At 37.1% G+C, this 16,545-nt stretch overlaps 5 protein-coding genes and 1 pseudogene across 16 annotated transcripts; 4 read left to right on the forward strand and 2 right to left on the reverse strand.

Annotated features, from left to right (window-relative positions):
- Positions 1–791, forward strand: part of LOC104806530 — a 4,187-nt pseudogene extending 3,396 nt beyond the window's left edge.
- A 659-nt stretch (positions 792–1,450) lies between these two features.
- Positions 1,451–3,104, forward strand: LOC104806531 (protein transport protein yos1-like). 4 transcript variants are annotated; one of them, XR_002023857.1, is made up of 2 exons: positions 1,451–1,683; positions 1,763–2,123. XR_002023857.1 is itself a non-coding variant. In XM_019201767.1 (2 exons), the coding sequence occupies exon 2, from the start codon at positions 2,544–2,546 to the stop codon at positions 2,775–2,777; it is 234 nt and encodes a 77-aa protein (XP_019057312.1). In that variant the 5' UTR covers positions 1,481–1,683; positions 2,540–2,543; the 3' UTR covers positions 2,778–3,104. The 4 variants fall into 4 exon arrangements, 2 of the variants coding, with proteins under 2 accessions (XP_019057312.1, XP_019057311.1); XR_770628.2 differs by having other exon boundaries at positions 1,469–1,683; positions 1,773–2,123; XM_019201767.1 differs by lacking the exon at positions 1,763–2,123 and adding an exon at positions 2,540–3,104 and having other exon boundaries at positions 1,481–1,683.
- Positions 3,105–4,270: 1,166 nt separating this feature from the next.
- LOC104807009 (L-type lectin-domain containing receptor kinase VIII.1-like) lies at positions 4,271–5,335 on the reverse strand. The gene has a single exon (XM_010532121.1). It carries the CDS (start codon positions 5,333–5,335, stop codon positions 4,271–4,273), a length of 1,065 nt encoding a protein of 354 aa, XP_010530423.1.
- A 1,117-nt stretch (positions 5,336–6,452) lies between these two features.
- On the forward strand, positions 6,453–8,288 carry LOC104806532. The gene is made up of 3 exons (XM_010531478.1): positions 6,453–6,608; positions 6,732–7,049; positions 7,994–8,288. The coding sequence occupies exons 1-3, from the start codon at positions 6,542–6,544 to the stop codon at positions 8,113–8,115; spliced, it is 507 nt and encodes a 168-aa protein (XP_010529780.1). The 5' UTR covers positions 6,453–6,541; the 3' UTR covers positions 8,116–8,288.
- A 2,633-nt stretch (positions 8,289–10,921) lies between these two features.
- On the forward strand, positions 10,922–11,966 carry LOC104806533. Its single transcript, XM_010531479.2, has 2 exons — positions 10,922–11,494; positions 11,627–11,966. The coding sequence occupies exons 1-2, from the start codon at positions 11,175–11,177 to the stop codon at positions 11,856–11,858; spliced, it is 552 nt and encodes a 183-aa protein (XP_010529781.1). The 5' UTR covers positions 10,922–11,174; the 3' UTR covers positions 11,859–11,966.
- Positions 11,967–12,208: 242 nt separating this feature from the next.
- Positions 12,209–15,756, reverse strand: LOC104806534 (catalase-2-like). 9 transcript variants are annotated; one of them, XM_019201722.1, is made up of 5 exons: positions 13,684–13,750; positions 13,036–13,350; positions 12,868–12,938; positions 12,648–12,708; positions 12,209–12,533 (listed from the first exon to the last, which is right to left on the reverse strand). In XM_019201722.1, the coding sequence occupies exons 2-5, from the start codon at positions 13,276–13,278 to the stop codon at positions 12,474–12,476; spliced, it is 435 nt and encodes a 144-aa protein (XP_019057267.1). In that variant the 5' UTR covers positions 13,279–13,350; positions 13,684–13,750; the 3' UTR covers positions 12,209–12,473. The 9 variants fall into 9 exon arrangements, 8 of the variants coding, with proteins under 8 accessions (XP_019057267.1, XP_019057265.1, XP_019057268.1 ...); XM_019201720.1 differs by having other exon boundaries at positions 12,648–12,724; positions 12,836–12,938; XM_019201723.1 differs by lacking the exon at positions 13,684–13,750 and having other exon boundaries at positions 12,648–12,724; positions 12,836–12,938; positions 13,036–13,209; positions 13,318–13,356.
- Positions 15,757–16,545: the final 789 nt, after the last annotated feature.

Below are 16,545 nucleotides of genomic sequence, written 5' to 3' on the forward strand. Positions count from 1 at the left end.
CAGCAGGAAAAAGCTTTCCTTTTTTTGCTCTGAGACTGGTTCCTATAGTGTTTTCTTGATATGTTTTGTGATTTTCAGGCTAAATTTCGTTAGACTAATAGACCATTTTGACGGGGGAGAGATTTCTTTGGAAGAGTTTTCTTCCGAGGTGAAGAGATTGCATAGAGACAGGAATGGAGCTCCATACCCGCGAAGGCCAGGAGAATTCCCGAGGCTGGAGGAGAATTTCTATGCAAACCCTCAACCTGATTGCATCTGTAACAACCCGAGCAGATCTGGCAATCGGGTCTAAGAACAGAATCAAGGAGATGGAAGGAATACTGAAACATATTGATTCAAGGACAGGAAGTATACATACCAGTTTCTTGGAAGGTTTAGAACATTTTGTAGAATCATTTCCGCCATACAGGGAGGGACACGACATGATCAACATAGAATTTTCATGAAGCTGATGCCGGAATCCAAGGGTAAAAAAGCACAGAGGATCCAATCCTTGGAGAGGTTTCAGGGCTAAACAGTAGGATTATTTTTTTCTGCTCATCATTCTTCTTCACATTGTTCATAGTAAACTCAGAATTGATTGTACATTGGACATGAATTTGAATGGTAATACATTCATACACACTGTCCATGTCTTTTGTTCTTCTTCTGCAATTACCATATCACACTAATTCCGATCTAAGAGCAGAGACGAAGGCACCAATATCTTCCTCAAACAAAATATCTGTTCCCCAATTGTATATGATAGAATCCACTGATGCTTTTTCAGAGTCAAGAAAGTTTACCTCTTTCAGGACAGATAAGCTCAGCTAGAAGCAATCTTAAGATTCTCGTCGAATTTTCACAGCCCTCGTCTGAACTCTCTCCCCTTGTTCATCAGTACGAACTCGTTGCCACAAAATCGCCGTCTCCAACTTTCCCATGAACGCTGCTGGCCCGCAAAGCCGCAAGTGCGAGATCTCCACGTTCGACGGCTGTCCTCACCGGAGCACGCCTGATCTCCCGTAGGTCCCACCGCGTGTAGATGTCGGGGGTGCATCGGGTTATCGTGCAACCCCACCACAGGAAAGAATTCCTTCTATACGGATCCGAAGCAGCAGCACTGGTGGTGGATCACCGTTGTAACCCTCGAGCTCGGATTCATCTCCTTCCTCTCGCTCATGCTCCGTTTCTACAGTCGCCATTCATGGAAGCTTCCGTACAGAAAATATGCCCTAAAGTTCGTAGCGTTCGAGGTCTCAGTATCTGGACAGCTGCTGCATTTCTAGGGCTCGTGATCAGAGCCGAGTTACTGAAGTGGTGAAGATGAAGAAGAAACGAAGCCATGGGTTTTTGCCTCCGTGTCGTGGTTTATCCAATTTTCCTTCGTTATATAGACATACACATATATAAAATACCGGGTCCTGACCCGGCCCGAGTCTCTACGCGATCCGGGTCCACCCTAAATTATCGGGGCGGGTCAATTTGCGCAAGGTAATTGTACCGTACATATGAAGGGGAAGGGGAACACAGCCATTTTGCCCATTCCGAATTTCGTCTATCTTCTCGGAACAACGTTTTTGGTGGCGCAGATCTGCGAACTTCTAATTGTTCTTATCCGATTTCCGCTTCCGGGCCTGAACTCCCACGCCGATTATCGTCTTTGAACGTATTCGTCGAGAAGAACTCGAGATTCCTCCTCTGGTAATTTTCCTTGATATCAATTTTGTTTTTGTGGTTGCTAAATTCAGGTTTCGTTTGTATGAAGAAATAAATCGATCAGTTTGGTATAGGGTTTTAGCTTGTGGATCTATCGTTGAGATCGGTGATCAAGGTTCAATACGTCTTGCGGAATCTATACTGTCAGATTGGTAGCAACCCTCGATCTATTTGATAAAATTAGGGCTCGTGATCTAATAAAGGTAGTGTTTTTGAATCGAAATCCAATCTAGTACATGAACTTCCCAATCCCATGTAATTCATATCAAGCGAGAAATCTAACAAACAACACTTGAAGTAAACACCAATTCTAGTATCTTCCTCAATGTATTGGGATCATTGATCTTGTTTCCTGCAGATGTTGAGTTGAGCCCTAGGTTCTGTTTTGGTAATTTATAACTTACCGCTGAAGCACTGTTGTATCAGTGATGTTCTGTCCTTGAGTGCTTCCTGTTTGAAACCCTCCTCTAGTTTCCGAGGATATTTATCTTAGATCAGTATTTATCCACTTTCTCTTCTATCATATGAGAGGATCAACATTCTGTATTGCCATCTCTTCTATCATATGAGAGGATCAACGTTTGGCCACGCTTGTTCAAGATTTCTAAATTGCTGCAGTGGTTTATAACTTTGGTATTGAAATTGGTTTGTGTTCTTTCATAAGTTTCTCATACTTCTCAAGGATATAAACGTTTTCTTTTGAAAAAAAAGATCATATTCTCTCTAGATTGTTTTCCACAATGCTCTTGCTGCTTGAAATGCCCATTGCTTTGCTTTTCCATCAATCCTCCCCCGTCTTTATTCCGATCATTTTTAAAAATCTCTGTGGCACAGAGAGAAGAATCATGGGTTTCTGGACGTTAATGGAAGGATTTCTTCTGTTTGCAAACGCACTCGCGATCCTCAATGAAGACCGTTTCCTGGCTTCAAGAGGATGGACATTATCAGAGCTCCAAACCGGCAGAAGAAACTCACTCAAAGGCCAAACGATCGGTCTCATCAACGCTTGCCAGTACATGAGACTGCCCCTCATGCTCTTGAACACTATAGTTATTGTCTTCAAGCTCTTCTCCGGTTGATAGTTCAGTTGGGAGGTATTAACATCTTTAGAACTCAATCCAAACATTTCTTGTCAATCCGAAGTTTGCTTGTTGGGGTATTTTTGCTGGATTTGAATGAAACCCTTTCCCCAAATTGCGGACTATACGTCACATGGGTCTGTCTCTGTTCAAGGTCTAATTTGCAAATTTTTGCTGGGGTTTTACTCTAAACCCTTCACCGAAACACACACACAGTGATCTTTTTTACATTCATTGTAGCGTTATTCCACCAATCTTGCTACAAACACAGGGTTTAGAAGAAATTTCTTGAACCCAAATAGAAAAAGACTATGACTTTGTTTTGGATGGCCACCCCACCCCTCTAACCAGAGTCTACTTCGTGTTTAAAACGGCATGTATGGTTTGAAACCAGCATCAAAACGGCACGCAGTTAGTGTCTGGAAAGTAATGGGCTTAGATCTGGATTGGAGAATAAAAGGCCCAAAATCTTGGCCCGACAACTACTAGTAATCTCACGAATCAATATTATCTTCGCCCCCAAACAGGCGATTAGGGTTTCGTTTCAGTCGCCGCCTCTGTATAAATTTTCCTCAAGACCAATAGTTCTTATCGTGGATAGTTACGTCGTTTTATTTTCCCTTCGACGATTACACAACCCCCTTCTGAATTCTCGTTGAATTGCTTACTTGTTTGATCGATTCAATAGGGTTTCTGGGTTTTTTTTCTTCTTCTTGTCAATCGAACGTTGCCTCATTTTTTTTTGTTCTCAATTTTTGGAGTTCTTGTTTCTGAAATTTTTGGAATGGTGCATCGGTGATGAATCATTGAAAATTGTTATCCTTGCACTTTGATTGGCAGTGAAGAAACCAATGGGGTTTTCATTTCTGAGATGCTCATTCTGTTCTTGGTTCTATCTGATTCTTTATTGAGGCTTTGATCCATTTTGCAAATCCGGATCGATGATATTTTGTTCTTCATAAATACTGCGTTATCTATCTGCAAATCTCCTTAAAAGGGTTTGAAGATAAACTTCATTCAATCTGAGATCCGATTTTTTTTTTTGCCAGTCTTTGCCTTGTGGGTTTGATCAGATCGATGATGTTACTTGAAAAAACTGCGTTATCTATCTGAAACCTGATAACAGGAAATGCAGACACCGTACGATTCACACTGAGATCTGATAAATCTAAAAAACAGGTCTTTTTCTTCTTGCTTTAATGGGTTTTATCTGTTCAAACATGTCCCTTGATGATGTTTGAGGGACTGGGTTCTTGGATTTCAGCTGTTTGGCCTTTAGGGTTTTGCTGTCTAGAGTAGGAGACTCTAATTTCTGCATCAGAGTTGATGAATTCAGAACATAAGCCAATTCAAAGAGTTACACTAATATCACAACAAGCACTTGGATTTCCTGAAATGGGTTACAAGTTACAGTATCGCACAACCTGGAACCATGGAAAAAGATCACAGCTTTACAAAAACACGAGGAAGAAAACTGACTGAGAATAAACATATCACACAACTCGTTTCGGCTCTTGTGATTCAGCTTTACTGACCGCCACTCCTCCCGCTTTCTCCATCTTCTTGTACTCGAAATCCTTGGCTTTAAGCCCACATTCCTCAGGCACAACCATAGCGAGGTTGTCCCTACGGAAGAATCTACAGAGATACACCAATGCAAAGGACAGGAAAGCCATGGAACCAAATGTTGTAATGAAGCAAGTCAGAATCTGCAGGGCCATGTCTTTCCTCTTCTTATCCGATGTGGGTTTGTTGCTTTTTGGATCAACAAGAGCATACGAGTGCACCCATCTCGGAAATCGCCTTACTTCCAAGCTCCAAGAATGGAGATTGTATGTCTGGGTAGAGTTCTGGTTGTATGAGTAAACTCCCACCATGAACTCATTATCCTTCACCATCGCTGAGAAATCGATCCAGTAAGATATCAGAGTCTCGATCGGTTTGGCATCTCCTGAATTGCGGAATCGAACCTCTAATCTTTTAGAATCAGATTGGTAATCAATCCAAGCATACAGCTTCTCCTCACTGTTCATGACCAAATCAGCAGAAGTGAAGTTGCTAATCTTTTCCATGACCGAGCCATCGACGAGCACAGCGACGTGATTCTCGTTCGAGTCTCCGTATTTGGAGACATTAGCGGAAGTATCGAATTCAACTTCGAACAGGGAAGACCTAATCGTGCCATTATTACCAGACAGAGCAGGAAACACAGCAAATCCAAGACAACTTCCATGGCCAGGAGACATCGACAACGAGAAAAACGTGGAAAACGAAGCCGGGAATGGATGCTCGGGATCATTCTCGACAAGCTTAATGGGATTCTTATACACGACTCGCCCACTACTGTAACTCACCGAGTTAGTCAGCTGAATCGAAGAATCGCCATCGACGACCTTGGCATCGCCGTACATAGCAATGTCGGACTCGAAGCTCACATCTTTGCCGAAACTTTGGAAGGAGAAAAGGGGAGATTCGTCCGAAAGAGAGATTCCAGAGAAGAATGCAATGAAAGAAATTGCCGTTATGGCGAAGTACCTGGAGAGAGAGAGATCCGCCATTGAAGAGAAGAAGCGGGATTGAGATGAATTATGCTGCAGAACTCGAAGTCTAGGGTTTCATGAGAGAGATTTCATGGTGGAGACGGAGAATAAATGTTTAGAAAGGGAGTGGACACTTGATATGGTTCAGTTATTCGAAACTTTTACATATCTGAATTCGTACTCTAACGTTTCAATTATAAAAAAATTTAAACTCATATATGTGAATTTTGCATAAACAAAATCTAATTTCATAAATATCGTATTTTATATTTCGTAACTTTGTTGTGTGAAATTGCGGATATCCCAATTTTATAATTTATTCAAATGTTATCTAAATCAATATCTAATTTCGGGATATCCCAATTTTAAAATTTCACAAATTTTGGCTTCTTCTTCTTTCAATTTTTTTTTTTTTAACATTAGCCAATTATTCTATAGAATCATAATATATGGTAGACACATTGTCGGCAAATATAGTTTCAGTAATTTCTATAAAAATCTGGACCATCGGTTTCTCAATCTCACCTATATGGGCCTTGGATAGTTATGTCTGGCCATCTTTATCACCTATTGGGCTTTTGGTATTGGGCCTCATATTTAAATATATATATATATATATATATATATATATATAAGTAAAAAAACTAATTATTTCTCATACGGTATCAATTTTTCATGATAAGGTGGGAAAATATAAAAATCAATATTTTTCCAATACCGACGAGTAATAAAATATTTGGGTTCGGTTAATTTTCAAGATTCACATTGAATATTCACTGGTAATCTATAAATGTAGAAACATTATGATTTACCTGCATCCGAATTTATAACATTATAATTAATTTTCTGTATATATAAAGATTGACTAATACTGTAAAAGTCTCACGTACGATGCATTCAGATTTCTTCCTTATTTAGGGATATGTTTCATATTTGGTGTCCTTTCTATTTGTTAAGTGTACGGAAGATTTAAAGGATTACGCGAAAATATATATTAATTAATAGAATACCATTTATTCTAAATTAATTATTCAAATTCCTCAAATATTTTATGTTACACAAAACTAAAAATCGAATATTTTCTCCTATATATACATATATATATGCTCACACAAAACCCCGTCAACCTGCGATCTCTGCCCCTCTCACCAGAAACTTCCTATTTCATCGTTCTCTTTGTTCTTCTTCCCTTTCAATCACCACAAAAAAAAAAAAAAAACTTCAATGTCTTCTTCATTCAAATTCCCAATCTCTCTCTTTCTCTCATCTCTTCTTCTCCATGCAGCTTTAGGTACGTATACGTATCATTACAAACATTATCATATGCACATATACACACACAACGTTTATATATATATATATGCCAGTTTCATATTTTGATAAAATTCAGCACGGGGTTTTATTTGTTACATAGGGGAAATCATATGCGAGGATCTTCCGGCGAAAACGTGCGCCTTTTCGATATCGGCCGCCGGAAAAAGATGCTTGTTGGAGACGGAAAACGTCGCCGGAAAATTCTACTGCCGGACGTCGGAGGTCGACGTGGAGGGGATCCTAAACCACGTGGAGACGGATGATTGCGTGGCAGCTTGTGGGGTTGACCGGAAAACGGTCGGAATCTCGTCGGACGCTTTGCTCGAACCGGGCTTCGCCGCCAAGCTTTGCTCCTCGGCTTGTTACGACTTTTGCCCTAACATCGTCGATCTTTATTTCAACCTCGCCGTCGGCGAAGGTACGGATCTCAACCCTCATTTCAATAACGAGTGAATTTTCCACAAAACCATTTGATAGAAAAAAAAAAGATTTTTAAAATTTTCGTAAAAAATAGAAACTAATATATGCTTAAAACAAAATATGATACAATATTAAATTTTACAGAACCATATTATTAAAGATAGATAATTTCTATAACTTCCACCGTGATAAACCGAACCATATAATAGTAACATATAAGTAACATAGCAACGCATGCTGAATACAATATTGGATACATAATGTTAGTGATTGTAAGTCGTAACATTTAACTATATTTGTTAAAATTATTGCAATTACATTAAATAAATATAACCATTTTAAAATTATGAATCTATATAACAACGTTCTTCTTCTTTTTTTTCTTTGCCGATTAATGAAGTTAAGCATCGTAATAAACCATAATTTAAGCCCCAAAGTGAAAGAGGAAATTGCTTTCATGCCTTCGTGTGTTTCGTGGATTCTACGTACACGTGGAACACTGTTTCTGCTGTTTCTTGCCCTCAAAGCAAAGGAGTTTATGCTTTTATATGGTCGAAGATGTTAGCAACTTAACTAAAAATATTTATTTTTTATTTTATTTTCTTTAATTGCTAATTTTATATCAGTTGTTTGGATGGAAAGAATATCAACATGTAGATATTCTAACAGTCGTTTTAAAAAAATTTATATTTTATTGTTGCTACTCTTCCGTTGAAAATTCATTTATCGAAATATATATATATTGAGAAATTTTTGACAATTCAAGCGTTCATGTGTTTTTACAAAATTAGGATAATATATTTTCATAACTTTAGAAGATTCTGTTTATTCTAATTTTCGATATTCTTAGGTATTTGATTTATTCTGTATCATTAGATTTATAATTATATTATAATTATTATATGTGATAAAAGGGTTGATTAATTGATTGATGGCATGTAGGTGCATTTTTACCTGATCTGTGTGAGGCTCATCGGGCAAATCCTGACCGTTCGATGTTAGAGATCCTCAGTTCCGGCGCGGTCTCCGACATGGCTCAGGCTCCGGCTCCGGCTCCCATGTGAAAGCCCATTCTATAAACATATTAATCGTAAATAAATGACGCCTTATATGAATTGATTGATACTTTCTTCGGTTAATTCGTATATGAGATATAATATAAGTTAGAATGAGAGGTTCATTTTGGTATGTTTCGTCACATTTTTGCCGAGAATAATAAAAGCTTAATTTCGAATTTCGAATTTCTTTTTCCTATGCATATGAAATGGATTGATTGCATGTTGCTTTGGTTCTATCAAGCTTGATACAAAATATTTCCTTCAAAGTAAGGACGCTGTTGGAATGTTTCATATTTAAAATTTTATTGCCAATAATAAGATTTTAGAAAAAAATATATTAATAAATTAGGTAATACAAGTTGTTAAAAAAGATAGGCAACTAAAATACAATAAAATAAATAAATGATGAAAAAGTACAAATAAAATAAATTTGATTAATTTATATGATATGTATTACATTTATTTAAAAATTATATAATCTTCCTAGATATTATTAAAATTTATAAATTAAGTAATGATTTCATAATGACAAGATAATTGATTTTCAATTTTTTTTGCACAATTAATGCCACATCTTTTTTAATATCGAAATATTTACTAGTTTAAAATTTATAATAAAATGCATATAAAAAATTATATGATAAACATATCAGCACAAAAAAAATACTAAAATATATTCATGAATTAGAGTAATATTATATAAATGGAAACACAAAATTCAATTTAGTTTTGCGTTCAGAAAGCCCACCATATAACATTGGTAAGGCCCACAAATAGTATTAGAAGGCCCAATAAGTTTTTGTGATCCAAAACACAACGACACTGACGTGGAAGGTTAAATCGCTAAAACACATTGGGCGTCCGTATCCCACGCGCATTGACATCGCGTGTTGTTAACGCGCATCATTATTGTGTACCATAGTCGATGCCCACGAAATCGGCATTTTTTGGCCGATTCTAAAATTCGGCGCGTGAGTGAAGTTCTTTCGTTCTTATTTTTAAATTTTTTTTCTTTTACCATCCATTCTAAAGATCAAAATTTCGGTTTAGAAAACTATTTTTTTTTTATTTCTACTTGATTTATTTTTTATTTAAAATAAATTTTTATTTTGTTTTATTTTTTCAATTATTTATATATTTTGTCATAGTTGTATCAAGATTCAATTGATTAGGTTTCTAAAAAAGTCATACCTAATAGATTTATATTAAATTAAATGCAGATATACAATTGTATATTAGTTCATTCGATTTTATATCTAAAAAATTTATCATAGTTCATATATATATATATATATATATATATATATATAGGATGAGTAGACAAACTCAGCATAGAGATACTCTCTCAGTTTCTGTTTAACACTTTCTACTGTTTGAACATAAAACTGTTAAGGCAGAACGAGAACTGCGTTCGAGCCGTCCTTTTCCTTGTCTGGCCAGAAGGTTCATTAGGAAACAATAGAAAAAAGCCATGTATATATATATATATATATCAAATCTTTTTTTAGCACATCCAAATCATCTGAGAATAGAGAAAAATACATAGAAAACCTTTGAATCTTTTGTTTTTTTTCCCCTGAAACATTATTAAATCAGATGTGGGACGGGGGGGGGGGATTAATTTATGGTATAACTAAAGAGTAAAGGGATTTGATTATAAAGAATAATTATATAGTTATTGACCAAGCCATGAGAATATTGATTTTTATATGATTTCAAATCTCCAATCAAAAAGTAAATCTAATGATAACATAAATAATGACTCTAATAAGACAAATTCTTAGATCCATCTCTTCATATGGGTATCGAATCTTTAGAATCATACAGTATTTTTTTTTATATCATATTCAGACAATCTATGTTTGAAAAAGATATAATGCTGTAAAAAAGAAAATGATGAAACTATTAAATAAATGTGTGTAGAAAATAAGAAGAATATAATATGGTAAAGAGTCAATGGAATGGAACAAAGAAAAGGTCTGTCCATGAACTATTTTCTTCTTCTTCTTTTTCTCCGATTCTTATTTCTTTTGGATTTTAAAATTTTAAAAATTTATAACTTTAGTAATAAATTGATATTCCTTGCTTGTTCGACGTATCTTTTGTGTCGTGGAAATTCTTTTTATGTAAACTTTTGGTTCCGTTGTAATTTTATTCTAAATTGATATATTACATGTAATTATAATATAATATTTGTATACTATAGATGATATCTATATAGAAATATGTAATATAAGCCATAATATTTATATTCATACAAATTATAGAATGTAGGATAGCTTTTGCGTTGCCCACGCAAAGGAAGAGGAGAGACAAAGCGTCACTGTACACAGAGTGGTCCATCACCTTCGCATGGGACATAATCCTGTGTTTCGCATTCTCTACTTACTATAAAGCTTCTTCACACAATATATATATATATATATTATATATAATACGAAGGATGTTGCTAGAGGAGGTTGAAGTTTTCGAATTCAAGAAAATACGGTCCATTGGATTAAATTTAAAACTGTTTTCAGATGTAGTTTACACGAAATCAGGAAATTAAATTTTTTTATAAATTATATATAAGCCTAAATGATCTTGCAATCTGAGCCGTTGGATATATTATCATCGTATCACGCATGGCAAGACGTTGTACCATCGGACGTACAGAATCTGCTTAGGACGACGAAGATCTGTTTTTTACTCCCCTTGTCTTTTGCTTTCTTTTTTATTTTAATATAATTTTCATTTCTTTCGCGTCGTGTTTTTATTTTTACTTATAAAAAAGGAAAAAAAATCTCTATTCTTAGTTTTAGTCTGCTGCTTCTTGCCAGTGTTCCTCTTCCCATATATCATTATTCTCTCTTTGATTTCGTTGTTGAAATAATTTATGTGATTTTTTTATTAGCAGAGCATTAATGGAGATTAGGGTTTCACCAAATCCATCAAACCCATTTATTTAAATCCCTTCATCTCAACAATTTCTGAAAATACAAAAAAAAAAAATCCGAATTTCGACGAACCCACGTGAAATTTCTGGGATTTTGTTGCCGGGTTTTGGAAAAGCTTCGATCTTGGCAATGCCGCACGTCGATATAGAACAGGGGACGTATCACGAGAGTGACGTCAGCATATGCTTCTACGACGGCGAGGATGACGTGGGCTCGTGTTACTCCTACTTCTGCTCGAACGCCGGAGGATCCAACGACTGTAATGAATCGAGGAGAGTGTCGTCGGAGAATTCGCCGGCGGCGGGTGTGAGAGATTGTCGGATCTGTCAGTTGGGAGTGGAGAGAGAAAGTGGCGGCGGAGAGATTGAGTTGGGGTGTTGTTGTAAGGATGATTTGGCCATTGCTCATAGACAATGTGCTGAGACTTGGTTCAAGATCAAAGGTGACAAGTATGTCTCTCTCAATCATCATGAAAATTATAATACCATTTTTTTTATAACTATAATACCAAATTTAGATTAACCAAAACCGAATAATTTGATTTTCCACATAATCGTCATATATATATATATTATATACAGGATTTGTGAGATATGCCGCTCTGTGGCGCGGAACGTGGCCGGAGCAAATGAGACAACGGAGGAGCAGACTGAGGCGGGAAGCAGCGGAGCCACGGAGGCGACAGTGGCCGGAGGAGGGAATCAGTCGCCGGAGAACCTAAGCGTACGGAAAGGCCAACGCCTCCTTAATTTCCTCTTGGGGTGTATGGTCTTTGCGTTCTTCATTTCATGGCTCTTCCATTTCAATGTATGAACGAACATACACATTTGCGTGTATATATATATACACACACACACAAACACATACGATACATACACATACGTTATATCTATAAATATTGTACCTTCCCGAGGGTGCAGACATGGCGTGTGCTTGGGTGTATGTATGCATGGAAACCCATGAACATGAACATCCGAGGATCAACTCTATACATACATAGATAGATACACGCATATAACTCTTAGCTTCTTGTCCAAAGATTGATTCTTGTTCTGCATTCGGGTCGGGATTGCGCGGCAGATCTATCATTATCCAAAATCATTTAGGTTTCTTTATCAATGATTTCATTGCACCCAAAATAATAAGTTTATTTATCAAAGAAATTAGAAAAATTTCTTGAAGGATTATATTATATGTACACAGATATTCCTTTGTATGAAACTCGAGCTCTTATGTATTATTACATAAGAAGAAGAAAGAGAAGCAGCATCAAAGGTTTCTTCTTCCTGTTCTTTGTCATTACAATTACTCAGACAACATAAACGCAAACATAATATTTATAGTAATATATGATTGGATTGCTTCTTTTTCTTCTTTCCTTTCAAACATCCTCTTCGAACTACAAACCCTGAAACCATCCTAAACTCTTCAGATGCTCGGTCTCACGTTTAGACGGCTCCCCAACTTCTGTCCCAACAACTGATCAGCCTGTTCGATCGTATCAATGATAATGGTTTGGTGTGTGTTGGTAAAATTTCCGGAATTAAAAGAAATCGGACATTGTTTGTTGTTGTTGCGTTGAGGGAGAGGGATTGTAAGAACCTGAGACCAGATGCAGCGGATTTCGTGAGTGATACGAGGGTCGGACAAGGCCACTATCCATCTGCAGATGAATCGTTCTTGCGTGGTGGTAATATCAGGATGGAAGGATCAGAGCATTTCATGAGTTTGTGTCTGAAATGGCGGTTTTTGTAAGAGGCTTTTGCGATTAAAAAGAATATTTAGAGTACCTGTCTGGGGCGTGAAAGAATATTTAGAGTACCTGTCTGGGGCGTGAAAGAACGGTATCTCTCTCCCCAGCTGCTCGAAGCTATTCTCCTTCTCGATAATGCACTGCAAAAACATACATAATATCGTTACGCGAACATTTCCACAAAGAGAATGCACGGAAAAATTTGGATTTGGTGGTGGTGTAGATATTTAAACTGACCCTCTCGCGCCTTCCAGAGCAGATAGCAGGTGGAATCGGATACCTCTCTGCATGGCGAACGGGATCATACCTTGACGTGAAGTAATTCACCTTAACAACGTGGTGGTGGTTGTGGTGAGCGTACTTGGGAGCATTGACCAGAAGCTGCACGTAGTTTGGTCCAAGACGGTGCCTCTGCGTCGGAGTAGGAGAATATACGAGTTTGGAGCTGCTTGTCATCTGAATAGTGTATTCCCGGAACATGTGTAAGTATGTGAAAAGTTACAGTTTTGGAAGCCTTACCATTCGAACATTACATCATCTGACCAGATTTGTCTGCAGAAACAAGAAACTGTGTTTATCAGTGCGCCAATTCAGAAACCAATTCAGTTGATGCAATAGCTTTAACATTTAACAGTGCAAAGGTATCTAAAACTGTGTCTATATACACAGGGAAGATCCTCAAGAACTGTTCCAGTCTAATATTAGGCCCCTGTCCGACCAACTAATGTGAGATATTACTAAACTACATTACTAATACACCCAAAATTAACCTCGAACCGATCCATCCTCTGACAAAAAGTTAACTCATCACGGTAATGAAGAAACATCAAAACATGAAATTTCAATTAGGTCTTAACAAATTAAAGGTGGGTCAGAAGAGTTCACCTCTTTGTGGTTTCCATGACAGAAAATAAAGAGAGGCACTAGGAGAGAAGATCCAGAAATCCTTTATCCAATTGACCGTCGATTAACATATCTACTATCATACTCGTGGTCGATGCATCAGCAGAAAATCCACATCTTCGCATTTCTCGTATTAGCTCGATAACATCTGATGTAGAACCATGCCTCAGATGACCTCGTATGATTGTGTTATAAATGCGATCATTCAGCAAACAACCACCCTCTTTCATATCTCTGACCAACTTTTGGACTTCACCGAGTAAACCTTTTTCACAAAGTCCGGAGATGATTATATTATATGTCATAACATCCGGTTCCACCCCTTTAAAGACAAGCAGATTAAACAACACCATTGCCTCGTCAACTTTCTCAGTTTTACACAAGCCATGGATGATAACATTATGTGCAACTATATCGAGGTCGAACCCACTCTTTTCCATCTTGTCATATAATTCCAATGCCTCTTCTAGTTTTCCATTTTTGCATAGACCATCAAGCATAACTTTATAAGTTATACGATCAGGACGAGGACCAAGATATTGCATCTCTAGGAAAAGTTTTTTAGCAACATCAAGGTTGCCTTCTCGACAAAACCCTTGGATGAGAGTGTTGTAAACACATGTATTAGCCACCAATCCTCTTTGAGACATCTCGGTTAAGAGTTTCATACCCTCATCTGCTCTGTCGGATTTGCAGTACCCATTTATGAGAGCACCGAATGTCACTACGTTTGGAAAACATCCCTTGGTAACCATAGAATCGAACATTTGTCTCGCCTCATCAACACAATTCTGCATGCACAACCCATCAATCAACGAAGTATAAGTGACGGTATTTGGAACCAAACCTCTTTGGATCATCTTCTCATATAGTTCCTCCGCCTCTAAAAACTTTCTCTCTTTAATAAAATAATTGATTAATCCAGTGAAAGTAACAACATTCGGCATGATTTTCCTTTCGACCATATTTTTCAATAACCGCGAGGCATCATTCCATCTATTGGAACTACAAAGTCCGTTTATCAAAACGGTATAGGTAACAACATCTGGTGCAACTCCTCGATCATCCATCTTGCTAAAAACGTTAAGTGCACCATCTATTTTTCCACATTTGCAGAGACGATTGATAATCATACTATAAATTACGACATCCACCATCATATGCTTTTCCTCCATTTTCTTGATCAAATTCAAAGCTAAAGAAGAATCCCCTAACTTGCAAATGCCATTTATAATAGCACCATAAGTAATTATGTTGGGTTGACAGCCTTTCTCTGCCATCCGATCAAGCAAAGTGACAGCTTCATGAATTCTACTCTGGAGACAAAGTTCCTTGATGACCGTAGTAAATGCTACGACATTAGGTTTTCGTCCCACATCCAGCATTCGCTCCATTAAATCTAATGCTGCGGAAATGTTACCTCTGATGCAGAATCCATTGATGATGGTATTGAATGTGACATCAGTAGGCTCATAACCCAATTTCATGATCTTTCCCAATACTGAAAAACCTATGACTACTTGTCCAGAGCGGCAGAAACAGTTTATTAGAATGTTCAAAGTGCAGAGATCATGTGAAACCGTGAGCAATTCAATTCTCTTACAAAGAGAAATCACGATATCGTACCGTTCCATCTTGGAAATCGTACTCAATAAGTTATTGAAATCGAGAATTGAAGGGAGGGGGCTAGACATTACCATTTGATGGAACAAAGCAACGGCATCATCAACATTACCATTAGCAAACCCACACCTCAATCGTTCTCTGTACGAACTGTCGCAGTCTCTAACTGCGGAATAAGTCAACCTCCGACAAAACGAAAGAGAGGAACATCGGAAAACCGTGTAGAGAATACATCTGTCCGTACGAATGAAACCTGATGCAGCGGACAATGTGACAGCAGCCACTCCCTGAATCATCGGCGCCATCTTCAGTTTCAGAGGAAAAAGAAAAGGCAGATTCGGAGAAAGAACGAGAGCGAAGGGAGATTGAAATTCTGCTGTGCGTCTTCCATGAATTCTAACCCTAGACCGAAATTAGATGGGTCAGTGTTAGTGGGAGGAAGAAAGCCCAGAAATCAGAAGTTGAAAATAGGAAAAAGGAAATGGGCCAATGACAATCATCAAGGATACGTTTAAAAGACTGTCCTGTCGGGCCTCATACAATTCCCTTCCACATTTTTTTAAAACTTCGTCGCAAAAATTGGTACGCTTGTCCAATTTTATTATGTAACCGTTATGACTTGTACGTCGGTCTATTGTTCGTATAAGTTATAGAATTAAACACGGGGCATTCTCACTTTCATCTTCTTCAACTTGTCTTATGTTATATAATATATAGGAAAAAGTGAAAGAAATACCCTGTTTTTTACTAAATAAACCCTATAGTTATACTCGCTCACTATATATATATATATACTTTATAAAATTTAGCATATAATATAAGCCTCTCGATGCAATACGGACAAAAATCTGACGTGATATTATTTTAAACTCCACATAAATAAGCACATAAGATTAAAATTAATTAATTAATAATTAAAATAAAATAACAACATAATAATTATATAATAATATTTTATTGATCTGGATTAAAAAAATTAAATCCGAAAAAAAATCCAGACGAATCCGCTCGCAGGTTATAAAAAAATATTTTAAATTTTATTATTATTTTTAATTTTTTAATTTTTATTTGGTTCATGAACCGACGAGACCGAGTCACCAATTTTCTAACTCGTGAAAAATGGATCGCAGCTGAACTAAATCCAAAACGGGCTAGCTGGAGCCGATATACACATATCTACGAGCTTATCGATTATCAGAATTCGCCGGCGGCGGGTGGGAG

This window comes from Tarenaya hassleriana, unplaced genomic scaffold (assembly GCF_000463585.1).
Source record: "Tarenaya hassleriana unplaced genomic scaffold, ASM46358v1 Cleome12, whole genome shotgun sequence".
NCBI classification, from domain to species: domain Eukaryota; kingdom Viridiplantae; phylum Streptophyta; class Magnoliopsida; order Brassicales; family Cleomaceae; genus Tarenaya; species Tarenaya hassleriana.